Here is a 27,228-nt window from a genome sequence, read left to right as displayed (position 1 = left end):
CTTTTGAGACTTTTTTGGTAAATCCGGATCACGTGACCCATGATGCTTCTGCAAGGATGTAGCTGTCAGCTGGAGGAGTTTAACAGAAAAGACTTAAGGTGTTTACACCAATTTCAGGTACGTACGGTCAGTTATTTCAGTTATATGTATTTAAGACAGCTGTATTTCCAACATCACTCCACGCATTTCCAGATCCGATGGTGCAAACGGCATAAACTGGTATTAAAGTGTTTGTTTTGATAGCTTAAGTTGCTAACAAAATGGAGGCGCGCGCTTCTTGAACTGTCATCTCAGTGAGCGCGAGCGTCTGTTTTAACAAGCATAACTCTCCGAGGCTCTTTTTGCCGTTGTATCAGTCTGAGAAATCGCGTAAGATGCCCCAAACAAATGTCTTGGTTGGCAATTGATTAGAGTCGGTGTTCTCATTTAGTGTTTCTGGATTTTGGCAGGATGTGTGAACATGGAGATGGAGATGCAGAAGCGAGCTCATCTGCCACTCTCAGACCCCCTTTTGCTCTGGGTAGAGCACTGCCAGGCCGAATATCACTGAATCCACCCCCACCAGGCAGACTGACCTCTCTGCGCTCCAGAGATCTGACCCTGGGTGGATATAAAAAGGTTGCACTTTCGTCAGTAGTTCAATATCAAATGCTCTCAGCTTTATTTAAAACACCAAAGATATTAGAAGTCAAGTCAGTATTATTTTCACAATACTTGTGTTTCTAAAGCAGCTTTATAGAAAATAATATAGATTTTATTGTAATGTTTACACTAGTATAACATAGGCCTATACTTATCCAATTTTATATAGCGATAGCTGTCTGACAATGATAATAATAGCTAACATGTTGTTATAATATAAACAACCAAGCAGTATATATAATTCTGTATAGTAGTGTTTTACTGTATGAACACAAATAAAGTTGTATATATTTATACATTTTAATAGAGAGCTTAACGGTAATATACAGTAGTTTTTGTGAAAATACAAACAATCAAGCAGTTGGAATTTGCTCTACGTGACCCTGGACCACAAAACCAGTAATAAGAGTAATTTTTTCAAAATTGAGATTTATGCATCATCTGAAGGCTGAATAAATAAGCTTTCCATCGATGTATGGTTACACAGTGTATACTTATATATCCAACTTTATATATAGAGCTATGCAATAATATCGTTTAAATTTTGCATATTCACTTTATTATTTTTCCCCTTACAGAAAACCTTTATACCAAATGTTCACTCTGTTCGCAAAACTAAAGATGAGTAAGTATTTTATACCTCATCCTAAACACCACATTCACATTCCATTAACATTTTTAATTAAAGATACAAACACATTTTTTAATCAGCTCACTGAAACATAATAAATAATTCAAACCCTTTTTCTCATAAAGTTTAAATACCAGAGATTAATTTCAGACTAACGCATCTTCAGCTCTTATCTGAAAAAAAAAATACAACTAGGTGGCTTTGTCATATATATCCCTTGTTTTCTGGAGGTTACAGGAGGAGATGCACACTGCACCAAAGAAAGAGAGAAGAGAGAGGGAAGACAGACAAAGAGAGAGACGGCGACGAGAAAAACCTCAGACCATTCAGTCTCACTCCATCTTTGAGCAGGGTCCAGCAGACACATACAGGAAGCTCGGTAAAGCACATTTTTAAAGCACGAAGTGATTTGACATTATTATATTGTATTTAATATATAAAAATAACATATTTTTCTTAAATATATACATGCATGTGTTTGTATTTATATATACATATTAAATACACACAGTATACACACATATATTATGTAAACAAAAACCTAAAATTTTGGATGCGATTAATCACGATTAATAGTTTCACAGCACTAATTTTTTTTACATTTTATATTAAGTGGCCTTAACTACTATGTACTTATATCAAAAAACAAGTACAATGTACTTATTTTGTTCATTTTTGTATTGCAAAACATTTTTGCTTCTATTGAGGTGGGATATGGGTAAGGTTATGGACAGGTTTGGTGGTATGGGTAGGTTTAAGTGTGGGTTAAGGTGAAAGGGATGGGTCAACAGAGTAATTATAAATGTAATTACAGAAATTAATTACAGATGTGATAACATGCAGGTATTTTAAAAATATAAGTATAATGTAAAAGCATGTATTTACATAATATAAATATATTACCAAATTATTAATTAAAATGTTAGTACATAGTAGTTAAGGCCACTTAATATAAAGTGGGATTTTTAAAATATAAGTACAATGTAAAAACATATCACCCAGCCCTAGTTTGCCAAATGAAACCATAAAGCATGAAGATATGTGTATCGTGAAAAGTGCTATACAAATAAATAAATTGGCACTTACTGCTGACTCATGGTGGTACAATGAATATTAAATATCAAATCAAAATTCATCAAGTCATCATTCGTGGGCCTGTTTTTGATCTCGCAGGTAACTGGAGCGGCTCTAACCTGAGTGATTGTGATCCTGCACTCGTCACAAAATGCATTAAAAAGGAAAAGAACAACGCAGAGGATGAAGATAATGAAATTTTACAAAAACTCCAACGAGATGATGTACGTCTCAATGACCCTTTATCATTTGACGAAAACTTCATGAAGTCTTGAGAGTTAATCAGTAGCATTTTAATGCTTTTTCCTGGTTTAATTGAGCAGTTTTTGGATGATCCTGGATTAAAAAATGATCCCAAGCAAAGACCAATCAGACTTCCACTCTATCAGTCATGCAGCTTCCTGTCAACAGATGCAGCTAGTTCATGTAAGTTACAGTTTATGCTAACAGCAATTTTTATTTAGCTTGTTTTGCTGCTAGTTTTTGTTCTGTTTACATTAAACAAGTAACAAAATCCAAGGCATTTTTGCAGTTAAAGAAGAGACAGCATCTGATAATGCACTTAAATCAGCCAAAGCTGAGCAGAAATCTCCTGTGCCAGTGAGGGGCACGTCTGCATGTCCGCAGCAGCCAACGGTAGGAGAACTGTTCCAACAGCTGAGTGTTTTGGATAAGGAAGAACTACTGTTTATTCAACTTCCTGATACCATACCTGGTCAACCTAAAACCTCGAGCCCAGAGAAACCCAGAAAGGAAGGCAAGACCCAAGATAAGCGCTCAACACAAATGAAAACTCTGGTAAGTTTATATTCCATACAATACCTTAAAAATATTATGTATTTACTGTATTGTGATACATATGATATATATTTCTTTTTTTTTACCCTAAAGGTCCTTCCACACCTTACATGACAACGTTTTCAGCCAAAAACTGGAAACTTTTTATGCGTTTTGACTGTTCGTTTACATGACAACGGCGTTTTGGGGACTGAAAATGCTTATTTTTGAAAACGGGTTTCAAAGTGCAAGTTTTTGAAAATGCCACCGTTATCGTTTCCATGTAAACACCCAATATGGGAATCATTGAAAACGGTGACATCATGCGCGTGTGTAGTACGTGTTAGGTATGTAGACATGTGCAGTACATGTCGATTTTAAAGGCAAGTGCGAACAAACATAGACAACAATGGCGGAGTACATGGTACCGCTGTTGCTGCTCAAGAGTTTGCTAACGCTTCATCAGCAAAGTGTAGATTTACTTCACCAATATTACAACTGTAGAGGTGGAACCTCTGGATTGTTCTGATAGACCTTTGAAAACTGACGACTCCGGTAAGAGAGTAAAGGGCTCAGAGAGTCACATCCAAGAAAGCTTTAATGAGTTGGGTTTATACAGGCCACATTGGTGAGTTTGAAGGTATACAGGCAAAAGGTATTGGGGTTTGTATGAGTGTGTGTGTGGTCTGAAATAAAGGAAAATTGTGGAAATTAGTTATAAAGAATATTACAGTCTTTCTATTAACTTACTTCAGATGCTAAACACTTCCATTCTGAACAGAAATAGATAAACAATCATCAAATGGTCTTAAATTTACTGACAAATATACAACCATGATAGCGCAGCATATAAAAACGATCTCAAAATAACTAACAGATCAAGATTTATATGTTAAAATAACAACAACACATTACAGCATGGGTCTGTGATACTAGCATGTTAGTTTCCCAACATAGATTAACAAATGAACCAATATTGTGCGAATATACACTTACAAGATTAGTGTATCATCAACACAATAACATCAACATTATTAACATTCATGTTTCCGCTAGAGAACGCAAAATAAACTTACTTTTCCGCATGAACGCACACAACTTTAAAGTTCGGTTGCTCACCGTGACCCAGCACGCGTGGTGTATATAGCTCAGTGTCTTAAAGGGAAGGTGTATAGGTATCAGTAAAATGAAACATACGCACCCTCTAGTGGTAAAATATGAAATTGAAACTAAAGGAAAAGACTTTCCTACATTGCCGCCCCCAAATTTAGTATTTTAATTTGTAATTAGTTAGGAAAGTCTCAGTGTCAGTTACTATTTCCTTCCTCATCCTCCCACGATGGCAACTTAACTAACCGGGCAACAGGCTGTAGATAAGTGCGCCCTTTAACTTGCACTTCTGCAGTACGTATGCGATTATCTACTCCTGCAAATGTTTTAGCCACTCTGCCAATAGGCCACAAAGCTCGGGGCAACTGTGGATCAACTATCATGATGATCTGTCCAGTACTCAGATTGGCAGTGTCCTTTTGCCATTTTTGGCGGGGCTGTAGGCTTGGTAAGTAATGTCGGATAAAGTTTACCCAGAAGTGATGGGCTAGAATTTGGCTGTGTCGCCACCGTCTTCTTCCTAACAAATCACTAGATGAGTAGATGGCTTGTGGGAGTGAGGCATCCCGACGACCCATCAGTAACAGATTCGGTGTGACAGGGTCCGGGTCTGCAACATCTGATGAAACATAGCCGAGTGGCTTAGAGTTGAGGATTCCCTCAACCTCTATCAGCACTGTACGCAAGACTGCTTCAGTCACTGTTTGATTGCCCAAGACTACCTGAAGAGCACTTTTCACAGACCGTATCTCTCGCTCCCAGTTTCCTCCAAAGTGTAGAGCATGTGGAGGGTTAAACTGGAAAGCAATTTCCTGGCTGGTTAGATGTTCTTTAAGTGGACCTTGTAACAATGCAAAGACTTCCTGGACTTCAGTGGCTCCTCCTCTGAAGTTTGTGCCTCTATCAGCCAGTATCTCATATGGCTTACCACGACGTGATATAAATCGTCTTAATGCCATCAGGAAGGCATCCGTGTCCATGTTCTCCAAAAGATCAAGATGTATGCAACTTGTTGTCATACATTTGAATATGATGCCCCAGCGCTTCTCTGTGCGTCTGCCTATCTTAATAATGAAAGGGCCAAAACAATCTATACCAGTGGACCAGAAAGGTGGTTTGTACAGTCTTAGTCGTGAGGGGGGCAAGTCTGCCATCTTCGGAATTACAGGACTTGCTCTCCATTTTTGACAAGTCTCACAATTGTACTGATGTTTCTTGATGGATTCTCTGCCACGCAGGATCCAGTACTTGCGTCTGATCTCACCTAAGACCCGTTCTGGACCTGGATGAAGAAGCTGGTTGTCATATTCTTTGATTAAGAGCATTGTAATCTGATGTTTAGGGTCTAATATTATGGGATGTATTGTGTCTGGATCTAGGCCCTCAGCTCGGCGGAGTCGTCCCCCAACTCGAATTAAGTCAAGTGTCTGATCATATTCAGCGGAAAGTGAAGCAAGACAACTCTGGGCAGATATGGATTTACCCTTGGTCAGCGCAGCAACCTCTTCTGGGAAGCTGTCCCTCTGAGCTTGTCTTAATAGATGTAGTTCAGCTGCTATGGCATCTGCTGCAGTCATGATAGCAGCCGCCCCGTGAAGGGACTGGTGAGTAGCCTTCAACAGTTCTTTCCAACTCTTAATATTGGAGATGTCAGATTGAGACTTAACAAGACATGCATTTCCACAGAATAATAGTTTTTTCAGCTCATCACAGTCGTCAGGAGCTGCGAATTCAGGCAGTGACGGCCAGGTGTTAGGATGTTGATGGAGGAACTGTGGACCTTGACTCCAGCGCTCAGATTTGTTCAACTCTAACAAAGTCTTCCCCCTAGTCAGGTCATCCGCTGGGTTATCGGTGGTGTTGACGTATCGCCAATTTGACCCCAAAGTCATGTCCTGGATTTCAGGGATGCGCGTCCCTACGAAGACTTTTTAGCGACAGGATTCTGATCTCAGCCAGCTCAGGACTGTCGTTGAATTGGTCCATAGGATAATATCACTTGCAGGGATAAACAACTCTTTACTGAGCAACTTTGCCAGCTGCGCTCCTGTGAGAGCTGCACAAAGCTCCAAACGGGGCATTGATATCTGTTTGCGGGGAGCCACTCTGGACCTTGCCATCACAAAGGCTACATGGATCTGGTTTTGCTTATCTTGAGTGTGAAGGTAAGCGACCGATCCGTATGCCCGTTCAGAGGCATCACAGAAAATATGGATGGTTCTCTGTGTGCCCACTGTATCAGCGCATGGTGGTATGTATGCTCTTGGTATCTCAACAGTGTGCAAGTTGGCCAGTTCGGCTTCCCAGGCTTGCCACTGTAATAACAGATTTTCCGGGTGGATGATGTCATCCCAACCGATCTTGAGTTTCCAGAGATCTTGAATCAGTATTTTCGCTTTGGTTGTAAAGGGTATAAGATAACCCAGTGGGTCATACTGTGTGGCCAGTACTTTATACACGTTTCGTAGTGTGGGTTTAGAGTAGTCAACATGACGATGTTGATATCCAAGGTGGTCAGTGAGACAATTCCAACGGAGACCTAAAGCTGGCTCTTGTGGGTCCGAACTATGCTCAGGAAGCCACAATTCAGTACTGGCTGCTCTGGCTTCCACTGGAAGGTGTTGTACTACAGCAGGTACATTACTGGCCCACTGGCGGATTTCAAACCCACCAGAAGACAAATGCTCGCGCATCCTGTCGATAAGGTTACGGGCCTTCTCTGGGGAGTCAAGACTCTGCAAACAGTTATCAACGTAGAATGCCTGTTCTACAGACCTTTGAACATCTTCGTAGCCTTCACTGTTGTCTTTCACATGTCTTTGTAGTGCATATGTGGCACAACAAGGACTGCAGGTAGTCCCAAACGGGAGAACCTGCCATTCAAAGACACTTGGCTCTTCGTCCCTCTTCATGTCCCTCCAGAGGAAGCGTAACAGTGAGCGATCTTCTGGCAAAAGTCTGATCTGGTGGAACATTGCTTTAATGTCTCCACTGATAGCCACCATGTGCTCACGAAACCGGAGTAGAACACCAAGAAGGGAAGGACCCAGGATGGGACCAGGAATAAGTTGATCATTCAGCGCTTGTCCATTGTACTGATATGAGCAATTGAAGACAAGCCTTGCTTTGTTATTGTGGTGGACTAAGTGATGAGGGAGGTACCATGTCTCAGTTGAGGAATCTACAATCTCAGGTGTCAATCTCTTTACATAGCCTGCAGTTTCCAGCTTCTGGATCTCTTGACAATATGTCATGGCTTGTTCGGTGTCATTTACGATTTTTCGCTCTGTACTTCGAAGCAGTGAAAGACAAGCGGATTTGGGTGCTTTTAGACAAGGACTGTCCTTCCGTCTGAGGAGTGGTGTGGCATATCTCTTTATGCCATTTATATTCAACCTTACAGTGCGCTGCTCAAGCAACTAAAGTGCTTGCTGATCAAGCTTGGATCGGGTAGCTGCTTTCTCACTGATATAGGGCAAAGTGTCAATTTGCCACAGTTTCTCCACATGCCCCTGAAGATCAAAGTTGGTAGGTCCAACTGCAGTAAAAAAACACTGCTGCTCATCAAAAGGAAGATGAATCACACTGGCAGGACCTTGGAGTGTCCAACCAAGGGAAGTACATATTGCCACAGGTCCCCCCGAAGGGCCAACACGAACAGGCTGAGTAGGGATAAGCAAATGTGGAAAGTCGGAACCAACTAGTAGTACAGGTCCCCCCGAAGGGCCAACACGAACAGGCTGTCCCTGTAGGTGCCTGTACTTCTTACACCTGTACTTCTTCATCAGTACTTTCACTGGGTAACTATGCTCGGAAAGGCCCAGGTCATCAGCAGTGAATGCATGATTGATCTTGTATCTATGTTTTGGGTTGTCAGCTGGGGAAATTTCGAAAGACACAGATGCCCCTTTCAGGTGAACAACCTCATGTCGTATAGTTCTTAGAGAGAGTGTTTCTGGTTCTTTCTGTAGCTTGAGATAATGTGCAGCGGTAGAAAGGAGGATAGTCCGCTCAGAACCATCATCCAGCAAAGCATATGCCTCAAGTGAGTGTTCGGCATTATGCAAAAGTACTTTGACCACCTTTAACATGACCTGTTGAGGACGGTTGGGACAATCAAGATAAATGGTGTCTGGAGAGGTACTAACCATAAGAATCTTGTTGGGCTCCTGTATGTTTACATCATGTAGCACTGTAAGATGCTGCTTTTGACATATTTTACAGGGTTTCTTGAGGGTACAAGCCTCAGGTTTGTGATTACGTCCACAGCGGTAGCAGCTTTTGCCTTTAAGCCACTCTGCGATCTGGGTAGTTGTCAGTGACTTGAATTTTGAACATAAACTGAGATAGTGCTCTCGCGTGTCACAATATGGACAATAAGGTTTAAACTTGTCTCTCAGCTTTGGCGGTAAGGTACAGTGAGACGGAGAGGTAAGGGGTGATTTATCTGGACTACTACTGGTGTTGTAGTACACAGATGATGATGACTGACTCGGACTTCTCTTCCCTTTCCTCTGAGGCTTCATCTGCTCTTGAAACATGTCAACAGCTCTGCTGGAGATACGCTTTGCCTGTGATTTTAGCTGAAGCCATGCTGATAGGTCCAGAAGAGTGTATGTTTTGTCTGTTCCAGTGATAAGTATACCACGACTTAGACAATGTTCAACAAAGCCATCACGGTAGCTGGCAGGCAGTTTGGCTAAAAGTCTGTCTACGTGTGAGCCACATTTCAGTTCGTAACCATTCTCACCCTCCAAAGAACGAAGCATGCCCACAAGACCATGTACTGAGAGCGCAAAGTCATCAAATGCTTCAGCATCCCCTACTCTGACTGGTGGAGAGTTCAATATAGCTCCAAGTTCACTCTGTACAAGTTGACGGGGTTGCCCATATTTGTCTTGGAGGGCTTGCAATGCCATTGTGTATGGAGTGGGGTCATGCATGTAGGCTTGTGCTAATTTGTAGGCACTTGGTAGCTTTAATCTGTCTAGCAGCAATTGATATTTGAACTGCTCTGTAAGATGAGCATGGCCGCCAAGGAGACTATCTAGTGCCATTTTGAGTAGGGCAAAGTCAGACTCCTTACCACGATCAAATTTAGGCAGAGCTGGTTTGGGTATACCATATGAGCTGGCAATCAACATGTCCATCATATTTACCGGGGTTTGTGGCTGTGGCTGTACACACGGAACAGTAGGCGCTAATAATGGGTGTGGGCTAAACTGTAGTTGCCTAACAGGTTGTTGAAATTGACCTGTTGGAGAATGAGGTTGAGTGTCTGCTGGGACTAAAAAAAGGTAGGTTGCTGGGCATAGCTGGTCCCTGCTGAATCTTGAGACATATTTGGTTTAGCTGAAAATGTAAGGTTGGCACCTGACTGACCTAGACTATAGGTTTGTCTATCAAAAGACAAGGATGGCTGCATTGTTGTAGGAGGGTAAACATCTGCAGTAGGCAATTTTACCAGTTGGGGGAACACACTTGGCGATGCTACAGGATAGATAGGAGAAGGAACAACAGTTACAGGTTCTGCATGTAATGGTTTGGATGTACAGAGAGATGTAATGTGCTCAGGAACAGAATGTGAAATTGTGGGCTTAGTAGTCACAGGATCACTCTGATGTATGTAAGGTGTAGAGTGCTGTGTATTATCAGATAACTGATGTGGTGTGTGGTGAGCAACCTCTACCTTCTGTGAACGAAGTATATCAGTCTGTACCTGCCCTGAGTCAAGTTCACTTCTGGTTTGTGGAACAGTTGCTGCATTTTCAGTCTCTGATTCTCGAAGAAGTGATGCAATGAGACGGGCTTTCTCCAGCTCCATCTCTTTCTGCTTAATGCGGCGCTGCCTTTCGAGCTGTTTGGTGATCAGTTCTTTGGTCTTATGTGCTGCACGAGCCTCTTCATCTAGCTGACGACTTCTCCTTTGCTGCTCTCTGAGTAAATCTTCTCTCTCATATAGTGCTAAGCGTGCTTGTTGATCCAGGAACTCACACTGCTCTTCAGCTTTGCCCTCCTCCACCATCTGTCTCTGCATCTCTGCAAGCTCCATGCTCTTCAGTTTTCCTTCTACAATAGCTGCCTGTAACTCTGTCAGTTGTGAAACTGTTGGTCCGGCTGGATCTGCCACTTCTGCTGGTCTTTGTTCTGGATTGGCTGTGACGTGAACTTGCAGATGAAGGTGCTGAAGGTGTTTTGCAAGGCACGGGCACTTCGTCTGATTGTGCAGCTGGAATGGTAGCCACTGGCATCATACTGCTGGCATCTGCACTGGAAACTGGAATGTGTCTTGGTTCATACCCAACATCATAATCACTTAAGTAGGCTGGTGGATGTCTCTCCCGCTGAGTACGAGGCCGCACAACTGGGTTGGTGATCTCATTCTCTGACTGCATGTTGTCTTCAAGGTTACTACCATCCGGCTCGAAGGACCATTTGTAGAGGTGGAACCTCTGGATTGTTCTGATAGACCTTTGAAAACTGACGACTCCGGTAAGAGAGTAAAGGGCTCAGAGAGTCACATCCAAGAAAGCTTTAATGAGTTGGGTTTATACAGGCCACATTGGTGAGTTTGAAGGTATACAGGCAAAAGGTATTGGGGTTTGTATGAGTGTGTGTGTGTGGTCTGAAATAAAGGAAAATTGTGGAAATTAGTTATAAAGAATATTACAGTCTTTCTATTAACTTACTTCAGATGCTAAACACTTCCATTCTGAACAGAAATAGATAAACAATCATCAATGGTCTTAAATTTACTGACAAATATACAACCATGATAGCGCAGCATATAAAAACGATCTCAAAATAGCTAACAGATCAAGATTTATATGTTAAAATAACAACAACACATTACAGCATGGGTCTGTGATACTAGCATGTTAGTTTCCCAACATAGATTAACAAATAACCCAATATTGTGCGAATATACGCTTACAAGATTAGTGTATCATCAACACAATAACATCAACATTATTAACATTCATGTTTCCGCTAGAGAACGCAAAATAAACTTACTTTTCCGCATGAACGCACACAACTTTAAAGTTCGGTTGCTCACCGTGACCCAGCACGCGTGGTGTATATAGCTCAGTGTCTTAAAGGGAAGGTGTATAGGTATCAGTAAAATGAAACATACGCACCCTCTAGTGGTAAAATATGAAATTGAAACTAAAGGAAAAGACTTTCCTACAACAACCAACAGTGGAGATGCATCATATACATCATATAATCGTCACTTCCCTACAGGTATCGTTTTGAAAATGTTGTCGTGTATACGTGAAACTTTTTAAAAACACAAGGGAACAACTTTTCCATTTTTGACTACATCGTTGTCGTGTAATCCCAAGTCCAAAATTTTCGTATGTTTTTTCATATTCGTCATCCTTTCCTATCAAAATGCTTGCTAAAGATGCGAAAACGCAGAAAATCAAACCTGATCTGAATTTTTTTTATGACGGATGAAAGTTTCGGAGGCAATGTGTAAACATAATTGACACAACGTGACGACGTATTTATTTTACAGTATTTTTTTTACTGTGTGCAAAGACCTTAAGGGTGTATATTTTACTTTTCATTATTATTATTTTTTTTTGCTACTGTACATTTCACAAGTTGTTTTTGCTGCTGAATTGTATAGTATGATTTTATAGTAGTCTTATTTAAAAAGATCAATGAGTTTATTTCCTCATGAAATGAGCATTTGAAAGCCAACCACATTTGTTTATAAACATTTCATATCATCTACAGTGTCCTCTGAAGGATTTTAATGCTGTGATATCATTCTTAAGGATCAGCCTGATAAAGCCGCTGTACCTGTGCTGTCAGACTTCTCAGAGGGTCTGATTGGAAAACTGCAAATTAGAAAGTCTGGTAAAGTTCAGCTGGTCATGGGAAATGTTACATAAGATGTCTCAGAGGGAGCGGCCTTCTCTTTCCTACAGGTGAGTTAACACATTCGCATTTTTAAAAGATGCAGTGTAGCAAAATGAAAAATAAAAGTATCAGTTGTGCAAACATATCAGAATAAATTCATATCAGAATAAAAAACAGACAACCAAAAATAACTGTATGACAAGTTTATATTAATTTAAAAAATCATAATGGAAAGTGGAATCATAATGCAAATAATTTGTAAATAGTCTTTTATTCTTCTCTTATCATTTTTCATCTAGTTTCAGTATGTTTATAAGATTATTTGATTGCTATTTTTTTTCTCTCCTTTTTTCAACTTTAACATATAATAAAATAAATGACAACTGTGCCTGCCAATCTCCAAAATGTCAAAAAGCATATATCATAAAGGTTGTCATACAACTTTATAACACAAGTGGTCATATGGACCACTTTTATGATGCATTTTGTTGTTTTTGCAGCCTTTTTAAACAGTGTAATTATAAAACCCATTTTGTGTTTTATGGAAGAAAGTCAGTCAGAGGGATTTGGGCTTTATGGTAGCATTCTGGTTCAGCCCAATATTGAAGTTAACTGGATTTGTTTTATTTGTCATTAAGTAATAGTTCACCCAAAATTGAAAATTTGTTGAAAATGTACACACCGTCAGAACATCCAAGATGTAGATGAGCTATTATCTGTATCAGAACACATTTGGGGACATTTAGCATTGCATCATTTGCTCACCAATTTCTGCAGTGAATGGGTGCCGTCAGATTTAGAGTCCAAAAGCTGATAAAAACATCACAATAATCCACAAGCAATTCACACCACTCCAGTCCATAAATATATTGTGAAGTGGAAAACTGTTTGTAATAAATCCATTTTTTTTTTTTTTTTTTTCATTTTTATTTTGGCCAGAAGTGACAGTTAAAATGTCTTAATGATGTGTTTTATTTTTACAAACATGCAGCTTTTCACTTCACAAGACATTAATTGATGGACTGGACTTTTGGATTATTGTGATATTTCTATCAGCTGTTTGGACTGACTGCATCTTGACGGCACCCATTCACTTGCAGAGGATCCTTTGGTGAGCAAGTGACGTTAAGATAAATTTTTCTAAATCTATTCCGATGAAGAAACAAATGGACTGTAGATCTCATTTACAAGTATGTTTCATGGGATTTAATCATTTTTGTATCTGTAGCAACTAGTCTGTGTGCGGATGTCGGAGGGCCTGACCGGAGACATGACTGTGCTTGGAAACATCACACACAAACTGGTGTGTTCACCTGATTTTGAGACTTTGCTGCAAGAAGCCAAACTGCCATCTGATCCCAGCTCGGCTTCAAAGTCCTGATTTTATCCCACTAGAATATTTAAAACTATGTTGTAAATAACTGTTCTTAAATGTAAAAAATGTGAGGTTTCATGCCCTGAGTTGACAATTGCATTATAGGATAATATTCAGCCTAAACCTGAGGCCACTTGATTTGTATTTAAAGGGATAGTTCACCTAAAAATGAAAATTGTCATTTACTCACTTTTCATGTTCTAAGAGAAATTTTGAAAAATCTTCAAGACGTTTTCTCTCAATATAATGTAATTAGATGTACATTTGCCCATTTGGTGATTGAGGAAAAGAGCAGCTCAGACATTCTTTAAAATATCATAATTTGTTTTATACAGGATGAAGAAAGTCATACAGGTTTGGAGTGTGAGGACGAGTAAATGACTAATTTTTCACTTTGGGGTGTACTATATCCCTAACCTTAGCACACTGATGAAATTTTAAACGTTTTGATGAAGTTGTATAGCATTCTTTTGTAAATAGCTCCTGTTGCTTTTATAGAAAATCTTAATGTTTATTTTGTAAGTAAAGACATTATACAAAACATGGCATCCTCTTTTAAAGCATGATACACAAACTCATTCTAAGCAAATGGAAACTGATGTCAGTCTTACGTTTCATAGCCAGCCAAGAAACATTGAGTTCTGGAGTAGCTTAAAAGCAATACAAGTACTATAAAAGCAGTCATAATCAGGACCTAAACTATTGTTTACATGATACAGTGAATAGATGAGACCAGCAAAAAGGGATTTATTGAAAAGATGAGATGTCATGAAGGACTCTTCACAGTTTTAAAACCTTCATGCTTTGAGCACTAGAAATACAGCTCTAGTAACGGAAAGCACAGGCTTTTTTTTTTTTTTTTTTTTTTTGAGGACGGTACTGGCCTTTTTACAACACGTTCTAACAGAGTCACATACATCATTTCTCTTCTTGGTGCTCTTAAGTCTTTTTCACTGCTGTTCCAGTCTTCTTTTTTGGTGCTTTTGCCTTTAGCACTCCTACTTTGGATTTCTTCTTTATGTCTTTAGTGGTTTTGGCTTTGATGGCTCTCCTCTCCTTTCTCCGAACAAGGTCTTCCCTTCCAATCTCTATCATGTGCTCCTCCCACGATTTGATTTCGTTCTTGTAACGGACTTCGTCATCCTCTGCCAGCTGAATGTACATCTAAAAAATGGAGAAGTGACACAAGTCAGATAATGGATCTGCTGCAAAACATAGCAAGCTTTCAATTGCTTTATAATGTTGTATTGTTTTATATTTATAAGATAACAGAGTAGAATTGCCCCGGTAGTGGTGTTCGGCCATACACGATTGACATTACTTGACAAACACCAAACAGTTTGTTCAGTTTATTAAATCGTGACCATCTTAAAGTGATTGTTGTTCAATCAAAATTGAGGGAATGAATTAGTACATGAACACAATCTAATAAAATGATGAAATGAATGTAGTCGCTACTCAAATAAATATTTGTCTATATGACGTGTTTTTTATTAAGAATAATAATGAACCCACCATTTTCAAGTATTCATTGTGTTGAAAGAAAGGGAAAGATGTTAAGACCTACTGTTAAATCCTATGATGCAATCCTGAGCATCACAAACAAATATTTTCTTGTAAAATATGAGGTATAATCGGCAATATTGACATTGTCACAAGTTTATTTATTGGTGGAAAATTTCCTCACCATGGCATAACTAATTGTAAGTGCTATTTATATGATTCACAGAGATACTGCTCGTAGTGTTTTGAAATCAGCCAGTTTATGAGGTGTCTTTGAAGACAGCAGGCAGCTCACAAGATAATGGAACAGAGCCGTAGTGTGAGCTACTTTTGATGCTTAAAGCAAAACTCACTTGTTTCTGTGTTGCACTGAAACGCTCCCAGTCGTCTCTCAGAGACTTCATCTTCGTCTGGAAAAAATAAAAAATAAATTACATTCAACCCACTTGTTGCAACCAATTAATATTGTGTTAAATACTTCAATTGCATATTACACAAATGTTTTTAAGTTTTAATGGTCTATAATATCTTTGGTTAAACTGTGAACTTCAAATACATTATTACACCAGATACAAATAATTTATACAAAATACACTACAGTTTAATGGCTTGGGGTCAGTAAGATTGTTTTCAAATGATTTAACCATTTCATTCAGCAAGGGTGCACTAAACTGAATTTTTAAAAGATATTTATGTTACAAAGGATTCAATAAACAGAAGAAATGCTGTTCTTTTGAACTTTCAATTCATCAAAGAATCTTGAAAAAAGTATCACGGTTTCCAAAAGAATACGAAGCAGTTAGGAAATGTTTCTTCAGCAGCAAATCAGCATATATTGGAATAATTTCCCAGGGATCACGTAACACTGAAAACTGGAGAAATGATGCAGAAAATTCAGCTTTGCCATCACAGGATAAATTACATTCAAAATACATTAACATAGACTTTTTTTATTGTAATCATTTTTGTGTGTAATATTGTGATATGTTATTAAACAAATGCAGCCCTGATGAGGATAAGAGACAAATTTTCTTACTGACCCCAAATATTTGAAGTAAGCAGAGTTAGCTTTATTTTAGATGCAGAAATGTTTGCGTACTGTATAAAGTCTGAATCTTGAATATGACGAACTAAAGTCCATTTTCACCTGCATATTAGTTCCTTTTGCCTCCTCAAAGTGCTCTGACATAAAGATGTTGAATGCACTCCTTGGACGTTTGGGCTTGCCAAGACTGTTCAGCTCCTAAAAGTGAAGTACAATATTCCTTTACTATGAAGGTAATCAAAATACTTCATTTCTGAAGAAGAAATAAAATAATATTTAGTCCGTGTAAAGTGTCTCATTGGTGGGTTAGTATAGTAGTTACTTAAAGGGATACTCCACCCCAAAATGAAAATCTTGTCAATAATCACTTACCCCCATGTCGTTTCAAACGCGTAAAAGCTCTGTTCATCTTAAGAACACAATTTAAGATATTTTGGATAAAAACCGTGAGGCCTGTGACTGTCCCATAAACTGCCAAGTAATTAACAGTGTCAAGGTCCAGAAAAGGTATGAAAGTCGTTGTCAGAATACTCCATCTGCCATCAGACGTCCAATCTGGGTTATATGAAGCGACGGGAATGCCACAAGGGTGTGCTGTTTCTACATGTATTTAGCTTTGATTTGAAAGAAACCAGCGCATTCTTGCGGCACTGATGATACAGAAGAGCATACGCAGCATACGGTGATATGGAGAGACACAGAAGAGACTGATGACAAAGTAATTGTTGAATAAAAGTCATTATTTTTGTTTTCTTCAATAACAAAAAGTATTCTCGTCACTTCATATAACCCAGATTGCACGTCTGATGGCAGATGGAGTATTCTGATGACGACTTTCATACCTTTTCTGGACCTTGACACTTTTATTTATTTGGCTGTCTACGGGACAGTCACAGGCCTCCCCGTTTTCATCCAAAATATCTTAAATTGTGTTCTGAAGACTTATGGAGCTTTTACGGGTTTGGACCGACATGGGGGTAAGTGATTAATGACAAAATTTTCATTTTGAGGTGGAGTATCCCTTTAATGGAAGGCAAAACTCACCTTCTTTCTCCTAATTGCTTTTCTTTTGGCCACTTTTTGTCGTTTTTCTACTGCAAGAGCAGCAGTTTGTGCAGGAGTCAGCTGGGCTTTGTATTTCTCCAGAGCAAGCTTATATTGCTCCCTGGATGCTGAAGATGCATCCTGAAATGTCTGCACAAGTGATAAAGCTCAAATTAGTGGATGACTGAGGAATTTTCCAATGGCCAATGTCAACAGCAATAACTAAAGTGCAGGGTGGCCCATATAACAGTGAAGGAATAGTCAACCTAAAAATAAAATAAAATAAAAAAAAATAAAATTATATAATTAAAAACATGATATAAAAACCATGTGTACAATTTAAATAACTGTATACAACAGTTATACAAGTGTAATATCTAAAAATAAATAGCAATTAAATCTAATAATTTTAAACTAATATAAAAGTACCAACTGAGTGAGTTCCCTGTGTAGTTTACAGTATTAGTTGTGTCAGATTGTTTCCTTTAGAAAAATGTACACTTTCTTTAGATGATATATCTAACCAAATTTAAATAACTAGATCTGTGAAATCTGTCAATACACTGCCCTAGGTAAAAATTCCCTATAAATATTGATTGAATGATGTTTTTCTATCGCAAAAGCAGCAGTCTGTTGTTCACAGCAACCTTATATTGCTCTCTGGATGGATGCATGTATTAATGTGTATATATGTGTATATATATATATATATATATATATATATATATATATATATATATGTGTGTGTATATATATATGTGTGTGCATATATATATACATACACACACATACACACAATGTACAGTAATGATGTACACATTTTATTTAGGCTAAAAATTGCACACAGCATTTACTCAAAATACACTAAAACACATATACATGATGCAAGAATTTACCTGCTTCTGTTCAGGAGTCAGAGTTTTCCACTGCTGTGCTAACTTTCGGACAATATCCACATTTTTGATTCCTGAACAAAACAGTTTGTTCATTATCTTGTTGCAAAATGTTTAAAATAGAAATGCAAGGTAGCCTTGCGACTTAAGGATACCTGGATTTTGTCTGCTGATGGTGGGGTGCATCTCTTTCACATATGTCATGTATGCTGTCAGGGGTCTCTTAGGTGGACCCCCGGTTGTGGTGCTAAAACTCTTTAACACTGGAGCTACACATGAACACCTACCATTGCAAAAAACTGTCACTGTACAAAAATTGTCAGGGATGTTACAGAATAATTATTCGTTAAAAAAAACACCTTTTTTTACACCTTACAAAAAAGTTAAATTCTAACTTTAGCTACTGAGCTAGTGCAGCGTTGTCACTAATTATCTTAAAATTAACTTACCATATGGCTGATATAATGTGAAAATATGAATGTATAGCTGTCTTTATTGAGCTGCATTTAAATATGTTGCTAAAATAAAATTCGTTAGATATGATACATTAACTAATAAACAAGTCACGCATCAATAACCTTAAACTTGAAGCATGCTCACCTCACAACAGATGCACTCGAGAACAAACCCAAAGACTTTACTAAAAGATTAGCACCGAGTGACATCAAACTGAACGGAGGCATTATACACGGGCTGTGATCTTCCCGATAAAATGAATTAAATATTTAATATGCACAGTGAGAACAAGACACACAATAGCTGTCTTGAAATGATTGTTATGGTAAAGGCGCCATTCCATCTACCGTCTAGGCGAAGTGCATTATGGGAGCATTATTCGTTTAAAATTTCAAAGAAGTACCTGTACTTAAAGAACATTTGGGAAATAGCAAGATTTACCAATTTATTTATATTCGTTTATTTATTTTTTTTGCGGTAAGCGCTATATTATTTTGCTTTTCAGATATATTTGGTAAAGCGTGTACATAAACGCTTTAACCCTTTGAAGCCTGACATATAACCAAATACAAGTCAAAGAAAAACCGACCCATACTGAGGCAAAATATGCTGCTGCTGTTATTTAGGTGGCCAAAAAGTAAGTAATTCTGATAGATCAATAAGATTTTTATAACAGTATTGGGCTATTTACATAAAATGCATATATATCAGTTGCATATAGTTTAAATATAATTTAATTGTTTATAATGCAATGATGATTGAGAGATGTACAAACAAACATTCATCGTAAGCCTGGTGTGTCATATTTGATACTTGCATTTTAATATGATTTTTCTTCATAAAAAAGTAGATACATAATAAAGTAAATTTAAGTTGCTTCAGTCCAGCAATGAAACTAAAATATTATTAACATTATGTAAGTTATTCTTACATTAATACTTAATAAAAATAAAGATTTCACATAAAAAATACAAAAAACAGACAAAAAAAAAAAAACTTTAAACCACTGTGGAATGCAATTGGTTATTTTAAAGCTTATTTACATTGACATTTACATTTAGTCATTTTGGAGACATTTTATCCAAAACGACCTACAATTGGGGAATACATAAAGCGATTCTTCTTAAAGAGGCAAACAGACACAGGAAGTGCTCATAATACAGGCATTTTTCAAATAAGTACATGTTTTTTTTTTTTGTTTTTTTGTTTTAAATTTAGGATGAAGTCAAGTAGTGTTGAAAAAGATGAGTTTACAGCTGTTGCCTGAAAATTGTCAGGGATTCAGGGACCAGCCAGGAATGGTGAAAGAGAATGTTCTGGAAAGTGATTTTGAGCCTCTCTGTGATGGTACCACAAGGCGATGCTCACTAGTGGATCTCAGACTTCTGGAGGGGATGTAGATTCGTAATAGTGAGTGGAAGTAGGCGGGTGCTGAGCCTGTGGCTGTTCTATATGCAAGCATCAATGTCTTGAACTTGATGCGAGCCACAACCAGTAGCCAGTGCAAGAAGATAAAGAGAGGTGTAATATGGCCACTTTTGGGCTCGTTGAAGACCAGTCGTGCCGCTACATTCTGAATCATTTGTAGAGGTTTGATTGTGCTTGATGAATGTCCAGCCAGAAGAGCATTGCAGTAGTCCAGCCTAGAAATGACAAGGACGTGGTCAAGAAGTTGTGCAGCATGCTCCGTTAGAAAGGGTCTGATCTTTCTGATGTTGTGCAATGCAAACCTGCAAGATCAAGCAGTCTTCGCAATGTGTTCTTTGAAGGTCAGCTGGTCATCAAAGATTCCACCAAGATTTCTGACCGAAGCTGATGGGGTAATTGTAGAAGAACTTAGCTGAATGGTGAAATCATGCTGTAGAGTTGGAGTGGCAGGAAAGACAAGTAGCTCAGTCTTTGTCAGGTTGAGCTGTAGGTGATGTTCTTTCATCCATGCCGAGATGTCTGCCAGGCAGCCTGAGATACGTGCAGCTACCGCTGGATCATCTGGTTGAAATGAGAGATAGAGCTGTGTGTCATTAGCATAGCAATGGTAGGAGAAGCCATGTGCCTGTATAATGGGACCCAGAGATGTAGTGTATATGGAAAAGAGGAGGGGTCCAAGAACTGATCCCTGAGGAACCCCAGTGACCAGTTGATTTGCTTTGGATACCTGCCCTCCCCAAGCCACCCTGAAAGACCTACCAGTGAGATAGGATTCAAACCAGCGAAGTGGAATCCCTGTGATGCCCAGTGATGAGAGGGCGGACGGGAGGATCTGATGATTGACAGCATCAAAAGCAGCATAGAGATCCAGCAGAATAAGAACTGATGATTTGGAATCAGTTTTTGCAATCCACACGGCTTCCGGACAGTAGCACACAGACAGTAGCGCAGTCACAGTTGAATGGCCACTCCTGAAACCTGATTGGTTAGCATCCAGTTTGTTGTTTCAGGTCTGACGGATTATCATGTCATCGTTAAATTTGGTTCAGTGCCAAATACATTTCTTTTATTATATAGGTTTATTATTATTATTATTATTATTATTATTATTATTATTATTGTTGATGTTGTTGCACCTTTACCTTTTCGTTTCCTGTATGTATGTGTTTGCGTTCCCTTATTCTCTATATCTGCTAATAGAACTGGCAATGCGCTTGCAAAGATACATAATGACTTTTATTTTGTTTTATTATTTTTTTCCTAGCTCCGCACCGGAAGTGTCAGCTAGCTGTGCTACAGCTGTCTCTCTTTCTCGCCGCTCACGTTCGTTTTTTACTCAGGGAAACACAGTATTGCTGAGCTGTTTCGTAGCAATAATATCGGACACATAATATAATCTTGTAAATCTGGGGCGGTACACACAGTAAAGCAGCATGGCATTAAAGAGAATACAGAAGGTAAGACCTTTGTGCGTACATAACCAACATTAGCCAAGTTTTTTAATTTTTAAACTGCTAGCGTTGTTTATAGGGAATATCGGGTATAAAATAGCATTTATGTTAATTACCAATAATATGTTATTCATTTTTGTTTGGTGTTGGTACTGTGACTCAAGTCAAGCTGTTTCTGATTAATATAGATCTAATATGTCGACGGAATGTAACGTTAGCATAAAACAGCTAGCTAGCAGTGTTTCTTCGCTCAGTCATGACGATTTTCACTGTTTGTTTACTGTCTGCTTGAGCTAATGTAAATAAATGTAGAATAGCCTTGATTGTTAATAAAGCTGGTAAACCAGAACTTAAAACGACCCGTCAAGGTTGTCAGTCAACCACCGTAATGTATAATTGCTAGCACACAAACACATTTAACGTTATACGTGTAAAAAAAAAAAACATTGAGTAAATGAGGAACGTTAATTGGTAACATCAGAACGCGTAGTTTATTCAACACTTCACCGTGAAAGCGAACTGAAAATATATATTATTTGAATAATAAACCTGTCATGTGGTTTATTGAACCGTGTTCGAGAAGGCCCAGAACTGAACAAAGACAACAAACCTGCTCCAGCTTCGGCAGCAGACACACTAAACGAGGCCAAACTTTGTGTGGATTCATCCACGTTCACAAGCCACTTTTGTGTGCTTTGTTAAACCTCACAGCTGATGTGACATTTCGAGGGACTTTGGCTACAGTTGATTTGGTGTAGTTTATCTGAATACGGCCGGTAGGCGCTATTGTGTTTGTTGTGTTGTGTGTTTGACTCAAAGCTACACAACCTGATTCTCTGAAGTTCCAGCGTAACGCCATCACTTTGTCATTTTGACAGTTTTTGTTTCGCAACACTACGGCAGTGTTGTTAAACACCCTTTTAATTAAGTCCCAAAATCCTTGCCAGAAGGCACATAATCAGTTTGTCTACGTCTATTAAAGTGGGCTTATGTTAAGAGTAACAATTATGTAACGATATATTTTGTTACAAATATATATTAAATCCTTGCCAGAAGGCACATAATCAGTTTATATGTGTGTGTGTAAAAGATGAAAAGGGCTTTCAAGCATCAAATCAATAACAGTTTAATACTTTTGTGGTTGTTTTTCCCCCTGTGCATTAAAATGTATCCTGTAATTATATATATTATTTTTTATTATTATTATTATTATTTTTAGCATGATTTACAGAAGACACCCACAAAAATGTCATTCATTGTAATAATAGTTTGTATACCAAAAAAAAAAAATATTGTCAGGCATATTTAGAACAAGAATCATTGTTAGATGACATTAAACAACTTTAAGGATCACAGTGCAGTCCCCAAAAAATAATTAATTAAAATTTTAAATCTTTACCAATCTTTGCCACTTTCCTTCAAACCACAAGGTTTTACCAATTTGTCAGCAAGGCATATTAAATAATGTAAAATATAATAATGTTGTAAGATAACTTTTTCTTTTATTGAATAAGTATGTTTTTTTTAAAGTATTTTCCCATAAATATATATGTTAGACGGAATGAAGATGGACCATTATTTCACCCATATTTTGACATTTTCATAAAAGTTATTTGAAACAATAAAGTAGACTTTTTAGTTGCATTTAATATGCTTTTTATGTATTTAAAATCAGTTTTCTAAATTAAATTAGAAGCAGACACCAAAATGGGACATCTTGTCTCTCTGACCCATGAACAAATAAATATTCCTTAAAAGCCTGATGCATCACATTTGATACATTTTTACCTTTTTTTTTCTGATGAATAAATAACCACGCAAACCTAAGATGCTTCAGTCCAGTTAGAATACAACAAGATAGGGTTACTTCATTAAAATCATTAAAGATTTTACAGCAAAATAATAATCAAAATAAAATAAAAATCAGTAGTCACAGAATGCACATAGTAGATTTTGTTACAAAAGTTTTGTTCATGTTGATAGTTTAGATGCCTTGGAAATTCTCATGAAATATGATACTGTAGGCTTTATGATGTCAATAAACTAAATTATATAATTTGTTAAAGCACTTTCAATGTTGACAATTTAGAGCCCTGTGATCATATGGATGTCACTTAATGTATGAATGTAAGTTTATTACACAACAAAATATCAAGCCAGGTGGCTTTTATTTTAATGAGCTACACCCATAGCTCTGATTTCTCTGCTAAGACACATGTGTGAACTTCATACACACACTAACAGCCATCTTGACACCGGAAGTCTTTTGAAGGTTTTTTTTTTTTCTTTTCTTTTTTTTTTCTTTCTAAAATGGCCTTGAGGATTGAAATTAGTTGAAAACTGAAATTAGAAAAATTGTTTTTCCACATATGCCACTTAACATTAGAATAGCTATCTAAATATATTAAGAAACATAATTGTGGAGTAAGAATGTCATCCTAATTTCAGGAGCTTCAAGACTTGCAGAGGGACCCTCCTGCCCAGTGCTCTGCTGGACCGGTTGGTGATGACTGTAAGTGTACTGTCAGTCTTTTTGAGTTGCTTTACATAATAACATCTAACACAAATTTCAATAAGCCTCTTCTTTTATTTTTAGTGTTTCATTGGCAGGCAACAATAATGGGACCTGTAAGTACTTAACTCAGCCTTTAGCAGTTTGATTCGCTAAATAATACATGCTGAATGTGAACCTGTGAAGTCAGTTTTAAGGATAATTTAGAGAGAAAACCGGCCACAGTTGTCAAACTTTCCCAGCATTGAACATACTAAAATAAATACAGTATATAATAGTGTTTTTTTTTTTTCTTTTTTCTGTGACTGCATGTGTCGGATAGATTGCAAACAAATCAGTGAAACTGACCGCTGCGTTCTTATATGTTTCTATCTTAACTTCTCTTGTGACTTTACTTATGCATATTTGTTACTAAGCAACAGCATCTTTTGTTAAAGGCCGATCTGAGATGGATGTAACCTATTTTAATACACCTACACAGTTGCTAATTTCTAGTGTCATTTCCTTTGATTTGCAGAGTGACAGTCCATACCAAGGAGGGGTCTTCTTTCTCACAATTCACTTTCCAACAGACTACCCCTTTAAGCCACCAAAGGTAGTGTTGCTACACTCCACCTCTGTGTACTTGCCTTGTTGTCCTAAAATGGCATTTTGACACCCATATCAATTTAACAGGTTGCGTTTACAACAAAAATCTACCATCCCAACATTAACAGTAATGGAAGTATTTGCCTGGACATCCTGAGGTCGCAGTGGTCTCCAGCTCTAACAGTTTCAAAAGGTACTTTTTAATCTTTATTCTTTATTAGTTGAACTATACAATTTCTAAAACCCAGTTTGCCTATGATTTCATGATTGTGATCTCTTTTTCAGTTCTATTGTCCATATGTTCTTTGCTTTGTGATCCAAATCCTGATGACCCCTTAGTCCCAGACATAGCACACATCTACAAATCAGACAAAGAAAAGTAAGTATAATGTTTAAAAACAAAAAAAAAAAAAGTCCTAATTTGTTTCCCTCGTGTTGTTCCAAACTCATACGATAATGAAAACATGTATCAAAGGGATAATAAAGCACCGCAAATGTGCTCAAGTCAAGTGCTGAATATTTGTGTGCTGTATTTCAAGTCTCCTGAAATCATGCAGTAGCTCTGTGTGTAAAAGACCAACATTTAAGTTGTTGTTCACTGATAATATTCTCCTCCAGTGTGTTCAGGTCATTGGGTGCTTCTTATTAAACTGTGCATCCTCGTTTCATTTCTTTGCACCGTAGCTCCTCCCAGCTAGAATGTGAGGAAAGGATGCAACGAAAAATGAGGATAGAGGAATCAAAAGAAATTATTTGTATTTTGGAATATTCCTGATCATTTAATCATCACTTTCATTTAAAGCATCACCCACTGCACTCAAGGAAACCCTTATGATTTTGAGGGTTGGTTTTTTTTTTTTAAGAAATTCATAATAAAACAAGATGTTGAAATTCACTCAGAAAATGTTTAAGCCTAAATGTAAGATTTATATATTTCGATTACACAGTTTTAACAAGCTAATAAACTTAATGTGGTGCAAGTTTGTCAGTCATGCATAAATTAAATGGCTAAGAAACTGCACTCCAAAAAAATGGCATAGGATCAAATATCTAAATCAAAAAATGATCATTTCAGAATGTATTGATGCTGATTGCTTAGAATCAACATAAATCATTGTAAAAACTAATTTATTCATTTGAAAAGTATGAACATATTTTAAATACGGCTAGCTGTGGAACAAATTGGATTTATTGATGATACATTTATATATCACTGTGTATTTAATCACATTTAGTTTATAAGTACTGTTCCAAAAGTCTTACCTGTTTCTTGTCTGTTTGATGATGGATATGCATTACTTTACATTTGTTTTAAAACCGTCCAATTCAAATGAATGGAAATTTAATGTGCGATTCAAAGGCATGTTTTTAGGCCTACATGTTACTTGAGTGTATGTGAAATGTATTGCAAAGGTGAAACGTGAATCAAAATTGAGACTAATGTGAAGGGTTGGAGAATTTATACGAGTGTCAGGCTGGAATATTCCTTACTCCTAGTTCCTTTCCTACTCCTGGTGCAACATGTCCTTCAAGATGGCCGACTTAGATCGATTTCCAGGTCATGGGCTGAAGGATGGAAGAGTGAAGAAACGAGGAAGCACCTATTTGAGAATGGAGTAGCACCCATTGAGTCGATTTGTGAATCAGATGAATGAATACAGACCAGTTTTGTGAACTTGATTCTTCGATTTATTGTAAAGATCCAATGCGAAGTACACACCTGTTTACACATGGATGTCGCTACTGTGCTTATGAATGCATGAAGCAGTGCTAGGCCGGATATCAAGATTTTTATTAAACAGTTGCTCAGATTGTGGTTTATTCATACACAAAGCTGTCATATGACTTCAGAGGACTTTAATTTATTGCACTGACTACAGTATTTTCACTTTCATTATATTGACAAGAATCACTGGGTTATTCTTCAGGAATTCACCCTTTGTGTACATTTAAACAGGTTTGGAACATCACGAGTTTGAGTAACATAGACCATATGTGTTACATTAGATTGGAATATCTGGTAAGACAAACTAGTCTGTTTATGAACTTATTAATTTTTGATTTTCTTGTACCAGGTACAACAGACTAGCAAGAGAATGGACCCAGAAGTATGCAATGTGAAGACTTAATGGACAATTTTTTTAAGTCACAAATCACTGTAAATTCTAGCATCTAAAAGTAAGATTAGGTTATATTATTAAACACATTGTACTGTTAACATTTACCATCTGAAATGACCAATAATGATAGCTGAACTAGTATTTTGAAGGGGGCTGTGCGCTGCACAAAAAGACATCAAGCTTTTTATTGGTTTTGTGCAATTTGGTCATTCCCCGCAGTGGTGTTGGGCACTTTGTTTTCTTGTTTCATGAATCCTATTTAAGATTGGCATGATTATATACAACTACAGTTACCCTACACAAGGGCAATTCAGAAATTGAAAACAGTTTTATTGTATCTCTCATTCAGTTGATTACATTTACTTTTAGATATTTTTATTGTATAGTTAAGAGCAACTATACTGAATCTATATTTTTCTTTTTTATTTTGCATTAAAATTTGTTTAAAAGCGTGCATCTGTGTTTCTCATATGTTAATTTGCATTTGCTCATAATAGTACACAAGTTTTTTTTTTTTTTTATTAGCTTTGTTAAACCGGCTTTGAGTATAAGTTGCCATCACTTCAAAAAAAAAAAAAAAGCCTTGATTTCCACTAGATCCGATGCAGTCTTGCAAAATTAATTTAGCTAATTCCTTCCTAATCAAAGACTTTTCATTTGTTCTGTTGCTTTCTGAAACATTTTCTGTGTCCATTGGAACATAAACC

General features: G+C 37.5%; 3 protein-coding genes across 3 annotated transcripts; 2 read left to right on the top strand and 1 right to left on the bottom strand.

The window, feature by feature from the left end:
- Positions 1 to 36: 36 nt before the first annotated feature.
- On the top strand, positions 37 to 14,105 carry LOC109085103 (DNA-directed RNA polymerase III subunit RPC4-like). The gene is made up of 9 exons (XM_042735022.1): positions 37 to 98; positions 450 to 618; positions 1,221 to 1,267; positions 1,504 to 1,652; positions 2,447 to 2,571; positions 2,671 to 2,773; positions 2,880 to 3,145; positions 12,022 to 12,174; positions 13,335 to 14,105. The coding sequence occupies exons 1-8, from the start codon at positions 40 to 42 to the stop codon at positions 12,136 to 12,138; spliced, it is 1,035 nt and encodes a 344-aa protein (XP_042590956.1). The 5' UTR covers positions 37 to 39; the 3' UTR covers positions 12,139 to 12,174; positions 13,335 to 14,105.
- Positions 13,968 to 18,793, bottom strand: LOC109085105 (transcription factor A, mitochondrial-like). The gene is made up of 7 exons (XM_019099749.2): positions 18,567 to 18,793; positions 18,122 to 18,249; positions 17,970 to 18,040; positions 17,074 to 17,223; positions 16,132 to 16,227; positions 15,338 to 15,394; positions 13,968 to 14,645 (listed from the first exon to the last, which is right to left on the bottom strand). The coding sequence occupies exons 1-7, from the start codon at positions 18,647 to 18,649 to the stop codon at positions 14,421 to 14,423; spliced, it is 810 nt and encodes a 269-aa protein (XP_018955294.1). The 5' UTR covers positions 18,650 to 18,793; the 3' UTR covers positions 13,968 to 14,420.
- A 2,334-nt stretch (positions 18,794 to 21,127) lies between these two features.
- Positions 21,128 to 26,975, top strand: LOC109099712 (ubiquitin-conjugating enzyme E2 D4-like). The gene is made up of 7 exons (XM_042735021.1): positions 21,128 to 21,307; positions 23,750 to 23,813; positions 23,898 to 23,929; positions 24,331 to 24,408; positions 24,489 to 24,594; positions 24,687 to 24,780; positions 26,477 to 26,975. Exons 1-7 carry the CDS (start codon positions 21,284 to 21,286, stop codon positions 26,520 to 26,522), a joined length of 444 nt encoding a protein of 147 aa, XP_042590955.1. The 5' UTR covers positions 21,128 to 21,283; the 3' UTR covers positions 26,523 to 26,975.
- Positions 26,976 to 27,228: the final 253 nt, after the last annotated feature.

This window comes from Cyprinus carpio, chromosome B12 (assembly GCF_018340385.1).
Source record: "Cyprinus carpio isolate SPL01 chromosome B12, ASM1834038v1, whole genome shotgun sequence".
Lineage (NCBI taxonomy): Eukaryota > Metazoa > Chordata > Actinopteri > Cypriniformes > Cyprinidae > Cyprinus > Cyprinus carpio.
Note: the sequence above shows the minus strand (reverse complement) of the source record. Positions and strands in the feature narration are given on the sequence as shown.

What these genes read in the sequence shown, in the direction of transcription:
- LOC109085105 (XM_019099749.2), bottom strand. Translation starts at nt 18,649, where the DNA reads ATGCCTCCGTTCAGTTTGATGTCACTCGGTGCTAATCTTTTAGTAAAG. An exon ending in AAGCAATTAGGAGAAAGAAG is followed by an intron (nt 16,228 to 17,073) that starts GTGAGTTTTGCC and finishes CTTCACTTTTAG; the next exon opens with GAGCTGAACAGTCTTGGCAA. An exon ending in TCAGTGCAACACAGAAACAA is followed by an intron (nt 14,646 to 15,337) that starts GTGAGTTTTGCT and finishes TCCATTTTTTAG; the next exon opens with ATGTACATTCAGCTGGCAGA.
- LOC109099712 (XM_042735021.1), top strand. Translation starts at nt 21,284, where the DNA reads ATGGCATTAAAGAGAATACAGAAG. An exon ending in TGGACCGGTTGGTGATGACT is followed by an intron (nt 23,814 to 23,897) that starts GTAAGTGTACTG and finishes TTTTATTTTTAG; the next exon opens with TGTTTCATTGGCAGGCAACA. An exon ending in AGCTCTAACAGTTTCAAAAG is followed by an intron (nt 24,595 to 24,686) that starts GTACTTTTTAAT and finishes TCTCTTTTTCAG; the next exon opens with TTCTATTGTCCATATGTTCT.
- LOC109085103 (XM_042735022.1), top strand. Translation starts at nt 40, where the DNA reads ATGATGCTTCTGCAAGGATGTAGCTGTCAGCTGGAGGAGTTTAACAGA. An exon ending in AAAAACTCCAACGAGATGAT is followed by an intron (nt 2,572 to 2,670) that starts GTACGTCTCAAT and finishes TTAATTGAGCAG; the next exon opens with TTTTTGGATGATCCTGGATT. An exon ending in CAACACAAATGAAAACTCTG is followed by an intron (nt 3,146 to 12,021) that starts GTAAGTTTATAT and finishes ATCATTCTTAAG; the next exon opens with GATCAGCCTGATAAAGCCGC.